The sequence below is a fragment of the Desmodus rotundus genome, chromosome 4 (assembly GCF_022682495.2).
Source record: "Desmodus rotundus isolate HL8 chromosome 4, HLdesRot8A.1, whole genome shotgun sequence".
NCBI lineage: Eukaryota > Metazoa > Chordata > Mammalia > Chiroptera > Phyllostomidae > Desmodus > Desmodus rotundus.
The window spans coordinates 152,109,596-152,127,667 of NC_071390.1; the positions used below are offsets into that span (position 1 = coordinate 152,109,596).

General features: G+C 44.3%; 1 protein-coding gene across 4 annotated transcripts in view; it reads left to right on the forward strand.

The window, feature by feature from the left end:
• TEC (tec protein tyrosine kinase) overlaps window positions 1-18,072 on the forward strand; it is a 111,000-nt gene that overhangs the window by 67,603 nt on the left and 25,325 nt on the right. For all 4 annotated transcript variants that reach the window (XM_024573842.4, XM_053923205.2, XM_053923206.2 and 1 more), the window contains 5 exons: window positions 5,872-5,976; window positions 12,812-12,893; window positions 13,556-13,684; window positions 15,343-15,383; window positions 16,272-16,447. In XM_024573842.4, the coding sequence (XP_024429610.1) occupies window positions 5,872-5,976; window positions 12,812-12,893; window positions 13,556-13,684; window positions 15,343-15,383; window positions 16,272-16,447 (533 nt within the window). The remainder of the gene's footprint in view (window positions 1-5,871; window positions 5,977-12,811; window positions 12,894-13,555; window positions 13,685-15,342; window positions 15,384-16,271; window positions 16,448-18,072) is intronic.

Sequence of the window (18,072 nt, forward strand, 5' to 3'; positions counted from 1 at the left end):
TTTGGCAAGTGGATTATACTGAATTCTGATTTTTCATCTGCTAAATGGGGTGGCAAGAGTTCTGTTTTAAGGTTGTGAAGATTACTGAGTTACCCATGTGAAAAGGTAAATATGTGCCTAGTTCATAGTGAGTGCTCTGTAATTGTTAGATTTTCACATAGAATACGGTTTTGGTTTTTTTTTTATAATAAGCATCCAAAAATATTCCAGCTTGAGGCATCTGGAGTCAGGGAAATCTTTAGTGTTTTGAGAGATCTGGGTTCAATTCTGGCTCAGCCTCTTAGCCAATCTCATAATCACCCTGATGCTCGGTTTCCTAACAACTTCCCGGAGTTGTTGTGAAAACTAATTAATAGTAAATGTTGTCATTTAGGGAGTGACTTCCCTGTTCCAGACACTGTACTGAGCACCTGTGTACAGTTATCTTGATTCCTGTTAAAAGCTTAGCAAAGTCAAGTGGTATTGTCCTATTCCTACAGAGAAAGGAACTGTAGAGACCGAGCTTGCCCTCAGTCTTAGGACTTCTAAGCAGCAAAGAAGCTAAGTCAGGATCTGCCTGTCTTCAAAGCCCATGCTTCCCACGGGAGGTCCTACTGCAATGCAGAGGTGATTGGTTCATCCAGTAAATTTCTTCTGGGGCAGGCAACTGGGAATTGCCACACTAGGGATACAAGTTGGGACGGGGAACAGGGAGGGATCATTTCCAATGTGCAGGAAAATTCTGGTGTGTCTTTCACTGTGCATAATGGGGCTGCAGGACACCTAGGAAGAAGGGTGTAGACTGTGGACATGAGGGTGTCCTGAAAAGTAACAATTGACTTCTCAAATTCACCTTGGGAAAGCCCCGGATATTTGTCTATATTTAAATTTTTAATTTTGTTAATTTAGTATTGAAACTGGTATTTCAAAAATACTCAGTATTCCGGAAATTAAAGGAAAACAGTGTACCTCGTAAGACGTGCTGGGGGCCGGGATCTGAAGCTTTGTGAAGTGTACAAAAGGTGTGTATATCCTGTACACACACACAGCATCACTCACACTGCTTTGCAGACCGGCTCACCACACTGTTTAACAAATGCCTACTAGGTGCCAACCAGTCTTCTCAGCTTGGAGGATTCAAAGATGAGGAAGAGGAAGTCTCAGCTTAATTGTGATTTTTAGTCTAGTGGGCAGGGTGAAGACGATGGAAATAGAAGAGAAACTTCACGTGAAAAAGTAATGAACTTGGATATTTCTTCTTGGGCCACAGTATTAACAATACTATATGGTACACTTAAGTACTCATGAAATAGTTTTCTCATTGAAGGACGTCCTGGCAGTCTAAGAGGAGGAAAACTCTGTATACTGAATGTCCTTTCTCTGTGCTAACTCCGGTCAACGAGAGTGTGAAAAGCAGGTGTTAAGAAACCAGGCTTTTGGACTGTGCATGGTTCTTTTATTAACTCTCAGGGTTTCCTGTGGTGAGTCTCTTAATGTTGCCAACCCCTTCCTCCTCCGTCCTGCCTAACCTCTCAGGGCTACCCCGAGCTGTATCTAGAATCATGTACAGTAAGTACACTGTGTGTGTGTTGTGAAATGCAGAATTCTCTGTAACTATGTAAGACATTTCTGAGTTTGAGCAACTCCTTCCAAACATTTCTACCTGGTTGTCTGGTAGTCACATCCAACAGTACTCCCACCCCTGCCTTCTCCAGCCTGATTCTCCGTCAGGGTTCCTCACTGTGGTTTATGGGATCTCTTTCTGCGAACGACTGGCACTCGGAATCCACGCCTGAGGCTCCACTGCTCGTCTCCTCTTTTAATCCCTGCCTCTAATCCATCTCAGACGTAGGTGGACTTTACCTTCTAATGCTCTGGCAGCCCTGCTTCCCCCGCTTCCTTACTGCTGTTGCCGGGATTCACAACCTCACGACCCCTCACCTGAATTCTTGCGGCAGTCTCCTAGCTAGCCCCCTGTCACCACCCATTTGTCCCCCTGCCGTTCATATCTTTCTGAAAACCAGCCTCAGTTTAGTGTCCCTCATCCTCCACTTAAAACTGCTCAGGATAAATTCAAGCTCCTGACTCTGGCCTATACGCATCTTTCTAATTTGGTCCTGAATAACCTTTTTGCTGTCATTTCCTGCACTTCCCTTGAACCACTCTGAGCTGCAGCCACAGTGAATTTCTTTCCGCTCCCTAAATCAGTGCTTTTTGCTTTTTTCTTTTCTGCTTGGAACCCTTCTTCACTTTATCTACAGGAAACTCTCCTACATATCCTTTAAAAACCAAATCAAAATATCACTTTCTCCCTGAAACTTCTCCAGCTTCTCCTGCCCAAGCACTGCCCCCTCCACAGCATACCACGTGACTGCTGACTTTATCATTATTGAATGATGAATCATCCACTCTGACCCTTCCACCCACCGTGCTATAGTGAAATCCTCTGGAGGAGACCCTCAGCCCCCTTCCTTCCAGAACTTTGAAGCCACTGTGCTTGGTGTCTCATCAGTGTTTGCTGGTAGAATAGATAATGGAATGAACGAGGAACCCAAATTTGAACTTTTGTGTGTGAACTTTATAGCAAGACAGTCAGATTAATAAGCCCAAATATCAGTATAGTACATGAATAGATTGTATGTCATGGAACATGAATTTAGGGGCTATAAGTGAATTCAGTATACAAGTCATCCCCAGTTTTTCTGTGTAGACTGACCTGCATCTAACAGGTCAGTTAGATGGTGGGCGGAGATGAGCGTCTTCGAAGCAGACCAAATACAGTCTGCTGCCCCAGGGCAAGAGAGCTGGCAGGTGATAAATAACCCAGAGCCTTGTCTGGAAAAAATCTGTGGTGTCCACTGTGATTTTCTCCAGGGCTGGGGGTTAAGGGTCATGTATTCTCTTTTGCTGATAGTATTTTCTAAGGCTTCTACAATTGTTAATAGGAGGATGGTGCTCTGGCCCTTTCTTCTGCCCATGAACTGGTGCGGGCCCTGGGAATGGGGTGGGGGGCCCTGTTTGGCCAGACCACCCCACTTAGCACAGTGCTGCAGGTTCTTTACCAGTTGGCCCCTGGTCACCTTTCCGTCCTGCCCTGTGCAGCCTGTACATCAGCCGCACTGACTTTTTTTTTTTTGCTACTTATTTTATGTCGTAAACACATATATCATACTCTAGGCCAGGCACTCTTCTAAGCATTTTTCAAAAGCTATCTCATGTAATTCTTGTAGCTCTGTAACAATATCTATGAGGTAGATACTCTTATTATTTCCATTTTCCAGATGAGGTGACTGAGGTCGTTCTGAAATATGCTTTTCTTCATGTGTGCTGCTCGTTCTCTCCCGGTCTTATGTCAGGATTTCTCGGCCCACATTGTCATTTGAGCCTCAGCTCCTCCGTATTCTCTTAGCGTCTTTTTAAATATATAATGCTCAGTCTATTATACAGGGTGGGGCAAAAGGTTTACAGTTGTTTGTATGGGAAATAATAGAATAATTAATAAATAATACTTCAAGAATAAACTGTGTGTTTCACACACTAACAACTGTAAACCTACCGTTGCCTCAGCCTATATACTAAATGCTGTGTCTCCCCCACAAGTAAACTTGGGAAAGTTGCTTAGTTTTAGCTTCTTCCCTCTGTACAATGAATCTAGTGATGCTTACCTCACAGAGTGGCTGTGAGGATTAAATGATGTGCTACCGGGACTGCGTGCTTAGAACACGAGCTTCGCCGACCCGGACTTTGTGTATTCCTTGACACAGTGACAACACAGGGCAGCTGGTGTTCTCTGGGAAACTGAGGGGAAGGGAGAGAAGGAAAACTGGGGTGACCCAGCATCAAGGCCAGTAAGGGAGGAGAGAGGGTCAGTACTCCCAAATGCCTCATAAAGGTGTGAGCAGGTGACACCCAAGCACAGAGGGTTGGGTTTGTTCATTGGTGATGTTTCTGAGAACGGCTTCAGCAAGCTGTGGTGACGTGGGAGGGGGGAGACAGCAAATGGCTGAGGATGAGTGGGTGGGAAGGAAACGAAAGGCTGAGGGTGTCATCATGCTTTCTTTCAGGGAGGGAAGAGGGGAGTGAGGGCAGTAGCAGGGCCAGAAGAAGGGTTCTTGGTGTGGATGCGAGGGAGTGTGACTGCAGGCAGGGGAAGTAAATGCCTCAGGAGAGCGTGTCTGGGCAGAATGTCCCTCTGCCTCTCCTGGCTGAAGCTTGTTCCACGCTCAGAATCCTGGTTGCCTCCTTGGGAACTTGGCCCCATTAATTCTGTCACCTGCTTGCCGCTGGGGCATCCTAATTGGCTTTGGGGTCAGTTGGGGCCCTTGGGTAATGTATTTAAACTGTCTGGGCTGCAGTTCCCTCATCTGTCACATGAGGGGAATTCTGTGAACATAAAATGAAATGACTTTTGTTAAGTGCCAACTATAGTATCTTAACTGTTGTGTCCTTTTAACAATCTCTTAGAGACACGATGAAAGAGAAGAGAAAAGGGTAAATCTTAGAGTGCTTTTGACCGGGAGAAGGAAGAATTTGGGGGTGTGCCTGTGGAATGGATGCTCTCTTCTCCATAAAGTAGTGGGACAGTTGTCCCCTGGGGTAAGGTTTGTAGTCCCATGGAGGCCACCAGGTTCTCTCCACTAGAGATACACAGAAGAATCGAGAAGTAGCGGTGAAGGTCTGGCTACGCAGCAAGAAGACAGTATTGTTTTTCTGCAGCCGGGTCTGCAGGAATAGGGAAAGGTCTGAATAGAACTGAGGGCTGACAGAAATGTCCAGGGGTGTATGGGATTAGTGGGTGGGGGGGAGGAAGAGGAGGAGAGGGGAGGTAAAGGGGAGAGATACACTGGTGAAATGACCTCCAGGCTTGTCTAGTCAGATGGGAGCTGATGGCCTGGGACGGTTGGCAGGTCTGAGAGTCCTGTGGTGACAGTGAGGATGCAGAGTGGGTGTCTGGGAGCAGGGTGGGGGCCCAAAGGTTGTGGCCAGAGGGGAATAGATGAAACAATTTTAAATGACTGGGGTGAGGGAATGGCTGGGTCACCCCACATGCTACACATTTTCATCCATCTATTTTTTCTTCTTTTCTTTATCTTGATTATCTACCCCATCCCCCGAGTAGCCTTAGTCTTTACACAGCTTTCTGTGTGGCATGTATCAGTGAATATTGATCAGCAAACATTTTTACTTCTACTTTGTGTTTGTAATATTTTTAATGGATACAATATATCAAGTTAACTTTGCACATGTACCTTTGTATTCCTTTAGATTTTTTCCTGGGAAGGTGAGGTTACTCACAGTGGAGTAGTCTCAGTTGGCGTGAATGGTTTGGGGGGTGTCTCGATCCATCATTAGTTATCTGTTGCAGGGAGATTTGCATGCACAGGGAGGGAAGGCAATACGGAAGAGAGCAGAACATTCAGTGAGTCTGAGTGGAGGCTTTCTGTGAACAGGCTAAGGCCACCAGATGCCCTCCCAGGCTCTGTGTGCTGGAGGGAAAGGAGACTGGCGGGCGTTTGCACCTGTGGTTGCGTGCACGGAGTCCTGCTTGGCTTTGTCTGTGATGCTACCTTTAGGGGACTGTCACCAAGAAGTTAGGATGTGAGTCTAAGAAGGGAAGGCGGCAACACGAGGGAGTCCACATCTCTGTTCCAGAGCTTTGGGGGGCAAGGACGGAACCATTTCATCTTTAGAGATTAGATGGCTTCATTATTTTCATTGTAGTCCTCATAGTGTTAGTGTTTTGAACAATTTAACAATAAGGGGAGGCATGGTTTAGATAATAGGGAAGTTATAATATAGTGAGTTGGTGATTTCATTAGCCAATATTACCATTAATAACACTTTCGTATACTTATGATTGTAATGGTTCTCCTTTTTTTTTTCTTTTAACAGAAAAAATACAGAAAGGGATTTATTGATGTTTCAAAAATAAAGTGTGTGGAAATAGTGAAGAATGATGACGGTGCCATTCCCTGCCAAAACCAATACCCGTTTCAGGTGAGCTGGCGTGTTCTCACGGCAGAGTAATTCTGGCTTTCAGTCATGCTTGCTGCTTGGCGTTGCGTTCCCTGACCTTGCTTCAGTGGCTTATTTAAAAACAACAACAGCTCTATTGAGGTATATAATTGACACCCAGGAACTGCATACATTTAGGGTGTAAAACCTTGGTGTTTGGAATGTGTATCCATTGTGAAATGATCACCACAATCACGTAATTAACATGTCCCTCACTTCCCGTAGTTACCATTTTCTTTTTCTCCTTTTTCTTTTTGTGGTGAAAACACTTCGTATGTATCTTCCTAGCAAATTTCAAGCATGCAGTACTGTGTCGGTAACTGCAGCCTCCACGCTGTGCATCAGGTCTCCGGAACTCTCCCCTGTGTGAACTTGGAACTGTTGGGGGCCGGAAGGGCAGCAGGCGTTAGACGGTAGAGTCAGACCCAACTTTGGTTCAGCAACCTTGGTACTTTGAGTTCTGGCTAAGAGAGAATTTAGGGCCAAGACCCGAACTAGAAGAGAAGGTTTATTTAGAAAGTCACAGAGTGAGCTGCAGGAGAAATGGGCTCAGGAAACAAGTTCCAGAAGCAGAAGAAGGGCCCTTGGAGCTTAGGAGAAAGAGAAAGGCGGGGAAACCGTGTTTTGGGGGGAGGGTACAGGGGATAGGTGGGGGGGAATGGGGGGGTAGGTGAGGGCATGCTCCCCAGAGAGAGTCACTGGGTCCTCGGTCTTACCGGTATTTATCTGGAGGTCTCAGAGGCAGATTCCAGTAAAATATTCATCAGCTTTCCTGGTGAGTCCTTGCAGGGCCATGGTCTCTGATTGGTTGGCATCAGAGCAGGATGTCATTTGTCAGTGTAGCTGGTTCTGAGGTCAGCCATGCTGTCGTTCGTCTGGTTTTGCTGCTTTTCTGGGCCTGGAGCTGAAACACAGCTGAGGCCCAGATGTATTTGATGTGGGTCAGAACCTCACTGTCCTGGGGGCTTAATGCTTACGGGCTGTTCTCCGGCCCCCTTGTTCGTTCCTCACCCAAGGCGGTCAAACCTGCATGACTAACAACGAGCCAGGGAGGAGAGGTCGGAGGAGAGCGTAAACCACACGACCAGCAATATGAAAGGTCAAGGGCACTAAACTGCAGGACCAGAGATACGCTAGGGGGGGGAAAGATTACGCTGGGGGCAGGGCCTTTGGTTTCTCAGTTTTGCCTGTCACCAGGCACCAGGGCTTTCCTGGCCTATTGTCCTTTCTCTGTTAATGTCCGTCTAACTTCCTGTCGCAGTGCCCTTGGACCAACATTTCTGTATTGTCCCATCCCCCAGCCCCTGACTACCACTGTTCCGTTCCCTGCCCCTATGAGTTTGACTAGTTTAAATTCCACACATTCATGAGGTCATGCAGTATGTATCTTTCTGTGTCTGGCTTATTCCACTTAGCGTAAAGTCTTCTAGGCTCATCCATGTTGGCAAGAATCACAGGATTTCCTTCTTTCCTTTTGAAGGTGAATAATCTTCCATTGTGTATAGACACAACCCATTTTCTTTGTCCATTCATCTGTCAGTGGACGTTTAGGTTGTTTTCACATGTCGGCTGTTGGAAATAACACCGCGGTGAACGTGGCCGTGCAGAGGTGTCTCCAAGAGCCGGATTTCATTTCCTTCAATAAATACCCAGAAGTGGGGTTGCCAGATCACATGGTAGCTGACTTTTAGGTTCATTTGTAGCTTGGCGGTAATTGCTTTTCTTCAGGAGCTGTTTAGGTCTTTGATGAAACATTGTCTTATTCTTGTTTTTGGTCTGTTAGATTCTGCCCACGCCCTGAGTTGCTAAGCCCCAGATCTAACTTGCTGTTACTCATATTTATCCCAGAGCAGTTGGGAGAAGGAGTGGAGACTGAGACGGAGTTGTACACTTGAAACCCGTGAGGTTTTGCGAACCAATGCCACCCTAATGAACTTAGTTAATTTAAAAAAAGAAAGAAAAAGAAAAAAGTGGGGCGGGATGTTCTCTGTGAAGCTGAGAAGTTGAGAGGGGGCGGGGTGAGCCACTCAAACAGAAATGAGATTAAAAGGCTGCTTGTGATGCAAAATATAATATTAGCATTGTACATAGATTAAGGTGCACCTTTTGAAAAGGTTGTTATTTCATGTTTTCCTTCACAATGATCCTATTATATAAGGGAGGTAAATACACTGTTCCCATTTATGACAGGAAGCTGAGGTTCACACATGTTCAGTGACATGTCCAAGGTCATTTTGTGAATGAAAAACCTCCGTGGATCACACACTCACATCTTGCCACTCCCTAGGAGGATCAGCGTGACTCCTGAGCCTTTGGTGGCACTCTCTGCAGGCTCGTGGTGCACATGTGCCTTGAGAATGAGGAGTACAGAGCTGGCCCTGGTCTGCCAGACCTTGCAGCAGACAGCACAGGACCCCTCTCCAGCACCTCACCCCCCCTTCTCTGGTTGAGGACGTTTGCATGCTTTCCTTTGAGTAATTGCCGTGTCCAGTGGAAATCGCCTCTTGCCCATGGCTATGGTACTAAGGGGAAAGTTGCAAAAATCTTTTCAACATAGTATCACAGTGGAGATATTGGTTGTTTTTGATTGCTACTGTGAATTTATCAATTGCATTTGAAATAAATGTTTACCAGGTGAGGGCATTAAGATGACCTGAAAGTAATAAACTAGGGTATTCAAGCTTTAAGACCACGTCTGGATTATTTTCACTGTAATGGTGGTAACAACACAATAGGAGGAAGGACTACATTTAATTTCCTTTCCCAATTCCTCATTTTATATTTAGCATTTTTTCTTTTCATGAAGAGCAGGGATAGTATGGTGCTTAAAGAGGCAACTCTGAGGCCACACCACCTGATTGGGCTCTGTGTCCTTGTACAAGTCACTTGAGTGCTTTATGTCTGTGTCCTCTTCTGAAAAATGGGAATAATAATAATAATAGTACTCATTCCCTGGTGGTGTTGTGACGGCTAAGGTGATATATAAGTAGTTTAGATACACAGTGAGAGCCAGACGAGTGTTAGTTGCTCTTGCTATCGTTACTGTTCCTGCTCTCACTACTAGTGCTAATACCACACCTCCCTCGGATGGAGAAGCAAGCCTCATTTAAATCTTGTTCTTGACTAAGTGTATTAAGTGAGTGTGTAATTTCATTTGAAGTTTAGCAGAAAACCACTCCTACTGCACTTCTGATGCTATTAGACGGGTGGGGGGTGGCAGGGGGTTGTGGGGAGCTATGGCTCTCATGAGGTGGGACCCAGAACTAGAAATTTTGCTGCCCGAGAGAAAGAGGTCTGATCTGGAAGCCGTGGGTTGGTTTTTAGAATGATGAGGAAAATAGGAGAACAGAAAGCATTCCATCCTAGACCCATTTTTAATTGTTGAGATGAAAAAATACAAGAAGAGTTCAAAAACCATCTTAAAAATTAAGAAGAGGTCAACTTGAGCTTTAACTATGTAATTTAAACCAGCAGGATTTGAAAGATGAAAAATATTCTCTTATTATAACTTAAGTATAACTTAAAGTTTGGGTCCTAGTTTCATATCGTTACAGTGAGAGTTTTCGTTATGTGTACGTACAACGCAAAAGAAAAAAGAAAAGAAAAGTAGAAGTAGACATTTTCAAAGGAGGTTGCTTCTTGTGTCAGCATATTCTAGCCCTAGGAAGGAACAGAGAACATGGAAGGAAGAGCTGGCTGCTTCCTTAGCTGAGTCTTCTGACGCAACTGGGGGTTCCCCAGGAGGTGGCCTTTTCCCCCTGAGTTTTGAGCCCAGATCTGTCTAACAGCTGTTAGACACATTGTCAATAAAAGTCGCTTGAATAAGTGAGTGAAGATATAAATAGATTGGAGGATAACTACTAAGTAGGAGTGTTGCTAAGGGAGAGTCCATTTCTTCCCTGTTGAAATGGCTTCTGTGCCTGGAGGCCTGCAAAGCTCTTCCCTCCCCTGCCAGCCTCTGCTGTGCTGGGATGACTCATCAGAGACAGGCACGTGAGAAACACAGCTCCCTGCATGCTCTCAGTCACTGTGGGCTGTCGCGTGGATGACGCAGAAAGCGGCCTCCAGGTGTGTCCTGGCTTCGCTGAGAGGATACTGGACCCCAGATAGCTCACCCACTGCCTTGCCTGAGATGCCAAATCCATGTTTGTTACCTGGGTGGAGAGTGCTATCTCTAGAAATTCTTTCTAGAAATACAAATGTCCCAAGTTAGCCAGGTAACAGATCTAGTCTTAGCTGTCAGAACCCTGCGTTTGGATGAGTTCTCTACTGATGAGCTTGTCTTTATCAAACTTGAACGAAACTACGGGCTCCCAGGACTGACGTGAGGTGAGTTTTGAGAAATTAGACTGGAGCCTGAAAAGGCAGATTCTAGCAGGGAAACAGTCAGAGGGCACCAGGGAGGGGTTTGGAGGAAACGTGAAGAAGAAGAGCCTTTGTGGTCAGACAGATCCTACTCAGATGAATTCATCTCACCCGCTTGGGTTTTCTCACCTGGAAAGCGAGGATCCCATTGCTAATGGAGACACGGGCTGCCGTGTGGATTAAACGAGGCAGTGCAGGTAAAGGCTTAGCCTGATGTAAAGACTCAGTAAAATGAATTATCGTCCTGAATTATTACAATGTGCCCAGGTTTCTGGAAGGTTCAAAGCCCTGGCAGTTCTTTCCAGATGTCAGTTCACAGCAGTTCTTCCCTTGTGTCAATTCACAATGTTGCGTGGTGCTTTGTTACCTAATTCCTATGTACAGAGTTGATTGCATTGACAGGCCTGGATAAGGTGTTAAGATTCTGACACCCAATTCCAATGTCTGTGTGTTTTAACACACCACCAAACAGTTCCCCAACTCCAGCTGGGTGTTCTACAATTCATTTGAGTTCTAGCACCATCTAACCAAAGACAGCATCAATTCCATAGGTTAAGGGCTCAGTCCCACGAGACTGGACCCACTTCAGATGCCAGTCGCAACTCCAAGTTATCGCCTGTGCTTCTGATCCACTGCCTAGAGCAGAGGTTCCCAGTATCCTCCTCGGGTTTGAACAATTAGCTAGAGTACCTCACAGAAATCGGAGAAATATTCTACTTCCTAGGTCACCCGTTTATTATAAAAGGACAAACTCAGGAACAGCCGGAGGGAAGGTATAGGCATAGGACAAGGTATGGGGAAGGGGCACAGAGCTTCCAGGCCCCTTCCAGGTGCACCACTCTCCCCAGGTCTCCACGTTCATTAACCAGGAGCCCTCCAAACCCTCTCCTTTTAGGGTTTTGATGGAGGCCTCATTGCAGAGGCATGATTAAAGGCATCATTGGCCATTGGTGATTGAACTCAATCTCTAGTCCCCTTCTCCTCCTGGAGGTGGTGGGGTGGGGCGAGGTGGGGGACTGGAAGTTCCAACCCTCTAATCACAAGGTTGGCTCCACTGGCAACCAGCCCCCACCCTTAGGTGCTTTCCCAGTCTCTCATTAGCACGACAAAAGACCCCTTTATCACTAAGCACAGGATATTCCAAGGGGTTTAGGATTTCTGTGCCAGGAACCAGGGTGAAAACCAAATAGGTATTTCTTTTCTTATAATTAATCGCAATATCGCATCTGTGAAAATCGAAAACCAAACGAGACAGCATACATCCCAACGTCTCTCTTAGCGCTGCATCTTCCCCTATCACGTCTCACTTCATCTTGTTATGAAGTATTTCCATATGTGTCTTGAAAACAGGCTTCACGTTGGATATATTTTTGTATCTATGTAGTTCCAGCAAAATGCCGGCATGATGAATGAGCATTTCATCACTGAATGAAATATACCACTAGTTGTTCTATGGTGTTCACATTGCTGTTAGCCTGCATTTATTTGATTGAAATGAATGGGAAGGAATGATCTATTGAAGATGGCCAGGAATAGCCATTTATCAGTGAAAGAGTTATTTGTGTTGACGTGGGGAAGGGAGGTTTCTAGCCATATAGGTTCTTGAGACAATCAAGGTGTTTCTGCCTTGTGAAAGACCAAAGATAAAATTCTTGGGTTAGTCTCCCAGATTAATTTGATTATTACTCCTAAAAATATGAATAATTAGACTATTTAGTTCCTCGATAGAAGTTACCTCTGTAAGAGGCACTGTGGTTAAACGTTTGGGCTTTGGCATCAGGATGGTGGCTACCATCATACCATTTGGGTGGAGTACCAGCCAAATGGTGATGAAGGCAGGTTAAGTAGCACAGGCACCATTGGCAGTGCATTCTTTGTGAATGGTGCCTCCTGCAGTTATACAGGAGCAGAGGCTCCGTGGATGAGTCTCCACCTCTGTGAGATACTGATCCCTTGATGGTAGGATCCTTGAGTTAAGATTTGTAAAGCACACAGCACAGAGTTAGGGTAGGCAGTGCCTAATAGTTAGCTACTGCAGTTATTTCTAGTAGCAAAGGAAGGTATAGGAGTGTTGCTGAAGGAGTAGTCGATTTATCCAAGTATTATTCAGGAAAATACTAGATTAGAATAATCCCTGTTGCACCAGGTTTACCTAAGGAGCTTCAGTTAATTAGGTCACAGGAAATACAAACTAATGAAGCGTTCTGGCCTCTGTATAATTTTTTCTCTCTAAACATAGTCATTTGCAAAATGTGGATCCTACTCAATGTAGGCATGAAGAAATAGATGTGTTTTGTAAGTCAAGAATCTGGGTTCCTTGGAGCAAAGTAATTGACTTTTACTCAGTTATTTCAGAACCATTTATTGGTGTCTGTGGTACCGGGAGCTCTGTGCTAGAGCAAGTGCTGTGCCTACGTATTTCTCATTGACTCCATCTCATCTTTTATTTTAGGTTGTTCACGATGCTAACACACTTTACATTTTTGCACCTAGTGCACAAAGCAGGGACCAGTGGGTGAAGAAGTTAAAAGAAGGTAAAACTCTTATAATGAAATATTAATCTGTACATAATTTTAAGATACGACATTAGTATCACTAAAACAGAAACTCGGCTAATGTATCTTGCATTTATAATCTTTTAATATATAATAAGTGTTTCTCTAAAGACATGCTGTTATTCTAAGTGATACATATTGAAGACAACTTTTTTTAATAATCTGATACCTTCTAGTGACATATACATAGTTTCTAAGAAAAGCAGACTTTCATCTAATGCGTGATACCTTTGGAGACGATAAAGCTCTGGGCTTTTATGGTAACAGGATTTGGTATTTTCTAAGAAATCGCCGGGGTAGTCAGCATTTGGTGTGGATGAGTTGACTTGTGCTTAAAGTGTTTAAATGGGTGATCTGTCCTGTACAATCCTCATGGCTGCTTCTGCAGAACAAAACGGTGATTTACGTGCTGATCCATTACAGTGTAGCAGGGATTCCCTCTGCTAACAAGGATGTTGCACCAAAAAAAGGAGGCCAGAGAGCACCACATGGGTTTTCCGGATGCTGGGTCGTCTGATGTTAGGAGGGTGTTCTCGAAATAAATATGGTATCTGAGAAATAAAGGGCGATTGACAGTGTTACTTAGGAAACGTTATCTCTGCCTTGTTTCCCTAATCATTTAATGTGTTTATGAATTCCAGAAATAAAGAACAACAACAATATAATGATTAAATACCATCCTAGATTTTGGGCAGATGGAAGTTATCAATGTTGTAGACAAACTGAAAAACTAGCACCTGGATGTGAAAAATATAATCTTTTTGAGAGTAGTAAGTATTCATTTTATTTTATAATTACACTGTTTGTATTATTGGTATAATGAGAAAGTGACATGATTTTGATTTTGATGTTGGTTAAGTATGGCCCTCACACTTTCTAGCACAGCGTAAATATTGGACATGTGTATTTTGTAAGAATAATTGTATTTAATTAGCAGGTGGACCACTTAATGGAATGAAAAGGTCTAATAAATTTTGGGAAATTTTTATCACAATGTGGAAGCCTGCTAAAAATGACTATTAAAAAGTATGAGCCTAATATGGTGCTGTCACCAGCTTTTTTTTTTCAACTTTATTGAGGAATAATTGACATGTGAAATTGCAGGCTATTTAAAGTGTACAGGGCAATGATTTGATACACTTACGCATTGTAAAAGGATTCCTCCCGTTGAGTTAACACCTCACACATTTACCCATTTTTGTGTATCGGTGAGAGCATTTCAGTTGTACTCTCTTAGTAACTTTCATGTAAGCACTGCAGAGTTATCAATTACACTCACCGTGTATACATTAGATCCTCTGGCCTCGTTCATCTCACAGTTGAAAGTTTGTGCCCTTTTACCAACATCTCTATTTTCCTACCCGCAGCCCCTGGCAACCGCCTGTCTCCTCTTTGTTTCTATGAGTTTGACTTTTTTAAAAAAGATTGCACATATAAGTGATACCACATGGTATTTGTCTTTCTCTGTCTGGCTTGTTTCACCTACTGTAATACCCTCCAGGTTCATCCATGTTCAAATGACAAAGTTTCCTTCTTGTCAAGGCTGAATAATACTCCATTCTCTGCCTCTGTCTCTCTCTGTCTCTGTGACTGCCTTGGCTATTGTGAATGATGCTGCAACGAAGATGGGAGGGCAGCTATCTTGTCGAGGTACCGACTTCACGTCCTGTACATGTATACCCAGAAGTGGGATTGCTGGGTCACAGGGTAGGCCTCATTTTTTCTTGAGGAACCCCCATACTGTTTTCCTTGGTGGCTGTACCAGGTGACATGCCCACCAATAGTGCCCAAGGGTTCCCTCTTCCCCACTCCATCACCAGCATTTGTGGTGGCTTATGTTTTTGATAACAGCCATTCAATAGACATGAGGTGACATCTCATCATAGTCTTGATTTGCATTTCCCTAATGGTTAGTGATGCTAAGCACCTTTTTGTACACCTGCTGGCCACTCGTATGTTTTCTTTGGAAAAATGTCTTCTGCTCCTTTGCTCATTTTTAATTGTTGTTGTTATTATTATTATCATTTTATTGCTACTGAGTTATATGAGTTCCTTGTACATTTTGGATATTAACCCTTTATCAGATACGTGGTTTGCAAATATTTCCTCCCCTTCCATAGGCTGCCTTTCCATTTTGATGCCAGTTTCCTGTGCTGAGCAGAAGCTTTTTAGTTTGGTGTCGTCCCACTTGCGTACAAAGAATCAGATGTGGCCCCAATCCCTATGGCATTTGCAGTCTGTGCAGAAAGACGGAAATACAAACCAACCTCAACAGCCTTTTAAAATTCTGTTACGAATAGTGATACAAGCAACATGCACCAGAGTGAGAGAGGCAGACTAGACTTCTTGCTTTTGGGTTCATTTCCACTTTTCCTTAAAACTGTTGGTAGATGGCATTTTGACCTCTTTCTGTTGTTGTCACTTTCAGGCATCAGAAAAGCACTACCTCCAGCTCCAGAAACAAAGAAGGTAGGTGGCCTTTGACTTCTGGAAGCATTTACAGTTTATTGAGTGTGTTTATATTCATTCATGTGATGCTGTTTGCTCCTCCCTGCACCCCTGTCATATCAGAAACAGATATGCTGTAGCTTATTTGATTTTTTTATGTGTCAAGTAATATTAAGTGTATCAAAATTACCCTTGGGTCCCCTACTATCATCTGGCATTTTACCTGTGGGACTTCAAAGGAATATTTTGGTCTTAGAAACACCATATTGTGACAGAAGAGTGACTTCACTGATTTAATGATGTACCTTTGAAGAGTGGGGTCTGACGGAGAACACAGGCACTTGGGACCCAGAAAGGACCTAATCCAACATGAATCTGATATGAGTGACTTTGAGTGGGCTCCTTACACCCCCGTCTTCCTCAGTTGTAAATGGGGAGTTGTATACTCTGCCTTCTCGGACCAGTAGTAAGGCTCACGAGGAAGAGTGTGTTAGGTACTAAGTGTGTGCCTTGCATGCAGTGAGCACAAAGAAATGCACATTCTTCTGAGCGGGAGGAGACCTGAGAAAAGCCCCCACTCCGTGCTGTGTTTTCCCTATTGTAGGCTCTTTGAATGGTGGGTCTCTAGTCCTTCTGGGTTCTGCTCCCATACTGCCCTTCCCTCTCCCTGGAAAGGCACCCCTGACCTTGAACAGAAGCCTCTTGATGTTTAAAGACAGCTTTTACTCATGTCCTATATTCTGAAACCCCTAAGAGGTCTAGCAGCATCACACTCAGGGGAGGGCTCACCAGATTATATTGGGCAGACTTGTGGTTTCTGCTGTAGTCTGTGGGGATGTGTGAATCATGTAGTGTTTTACTTCACACAAACAGAAGCCTACACTTTCACATGCTATCTCTTTTTCTTAGCGAAGGCCTCCCCCACCAATTCCACTGGAAGAAGAAGATAACAGTGAAGAAATAGTTGTAGCTATGTACGATTTCCACGCAACAGAAGCGCATGATCTCAGATTAGAGAGGGGCCAGGAGTATGTCATATTAGAAAAGAATGATGCTCATTGGTGGAAAGCAAGAGATAAGTATGGGTAAGTGCTCCCTCTCTGTGTGTGGCACACGGTGGGAGGGAGGGGGTAATGCTGAGTGAGAAGAGGTTAATTTGTAACTCCTGGGGAGTGAGGCTGGTTTGACTGGCCATGAATCAAAGTCCACACTATTACTTTCCAGTGACACGATGTATTCTTGTTAGTGATGCAATAAACGTGAATGGATCAGCCACTTCTTTCCAGAAATTAGAATGCATTACGCTGGTCTCTTTTCCTATCCATTATATGTTTAGCTGGATTATTTTGACCTTGAGGAAAATTGCATTTTATGTTTTTACCCCCTGAGTTAAATAAATAATAACTAGGTTTTTCTTGGAGAGAGAGAGAGAGGGACTATATGTGTGCATGTGTGTATAAATACATGCACACACATTCAAGAAATGAAAAAACAAGCAATATTTATACAGGATAATTTAGGATGTAAAGGAAATAGTTCTTTCAGTGTTGCTATGGGTAAATAATGGGTAAATATAATAAGCATAGGGGATGAGGATCTTCTAGGTTTCATTCAGAAAACTGTATGTGCTGTGCCTACTCTGAAATATAATCCTGTTTATATTGAGCATTCCCATGGTAAGCAGAGGAGGATGTTTTGTCCTGCCCGGAGCACACCTTCCCTCCAAGTCTGCTTCCTCACCTCCCTGCCCCACCCCCAGTTCTCATTCTCCCTTCCCCATTCACTTCCGGAGAGACAGGGGGGCGCTCTGGGGTAGGCAGCGCCCTCTCTGGCTCTCTTCTCAGCACCGGTCATCCCCGAGGGCTGGTGCTCTCTCTGCATTATCACCCTCTCAGGAACCCTTAACCTGTCATTCAGCGTTTAAAAGAAGGTTGTCACTGCTTTTCTTTGCCAGAAGATTGATTTTTATTTTTTATTATAGAAATTTTCAAGAGTCCATAAAAGTACATAATAATATAATGGAGCCACTTGTCACGACTTCAAAAACAACCAGCATTTTGCCAGTTTTCACTTACCAGTCCTCCCCCTTGTTTTTTATGAGTATTTAAAAGTAAATCCAAATCATCCGATATTTCACTTCTACATCTAACTGCTAACGCTCTTTAAAAAATAACCACCATGTCATTATCACCCTTAACAATAATTTTAAAAAATATCATCTGCAGACTTTCCCAAACATTTTCAGGACGGGAAGAAGAGTACACACGAAAGCCCACATATCACGTATCTACATATTTAGAAGTTACGAGCCAAGCTACAAACCAATACATAAAAGGTCATTTATCTGCCAACTTGTCCAACGTAACTTCGAAATGACGAGGGACGTGAGGTTCGAGGGTGAGCTCGTACCAGAAAGTGAGCGCGTGCTGAGGGCTGGCCCCTGGCCTGCCTCCCTTTCCCGTTTCTTTCCGCCCTGGGCTCCATCTCACGTGCCCCTTGTGGGTCTTCCAGACCTGCATTTAAGGTCTGTCCACATCGTTTGCCAAGGCCACTGCCCCCAATGTGGCCACCCTGAGACCTGGGCTTGGAAGGGGGTGCATATGACCGGCGTCGTTTGTCGTCAGAGGACGAGTCCCGTGGAAAGCCCCGTGTAGGCCGTGGCAGTGGCAGAGAATTCTGGGGTCTTGATGACCCAGATGATGGTCTGGCT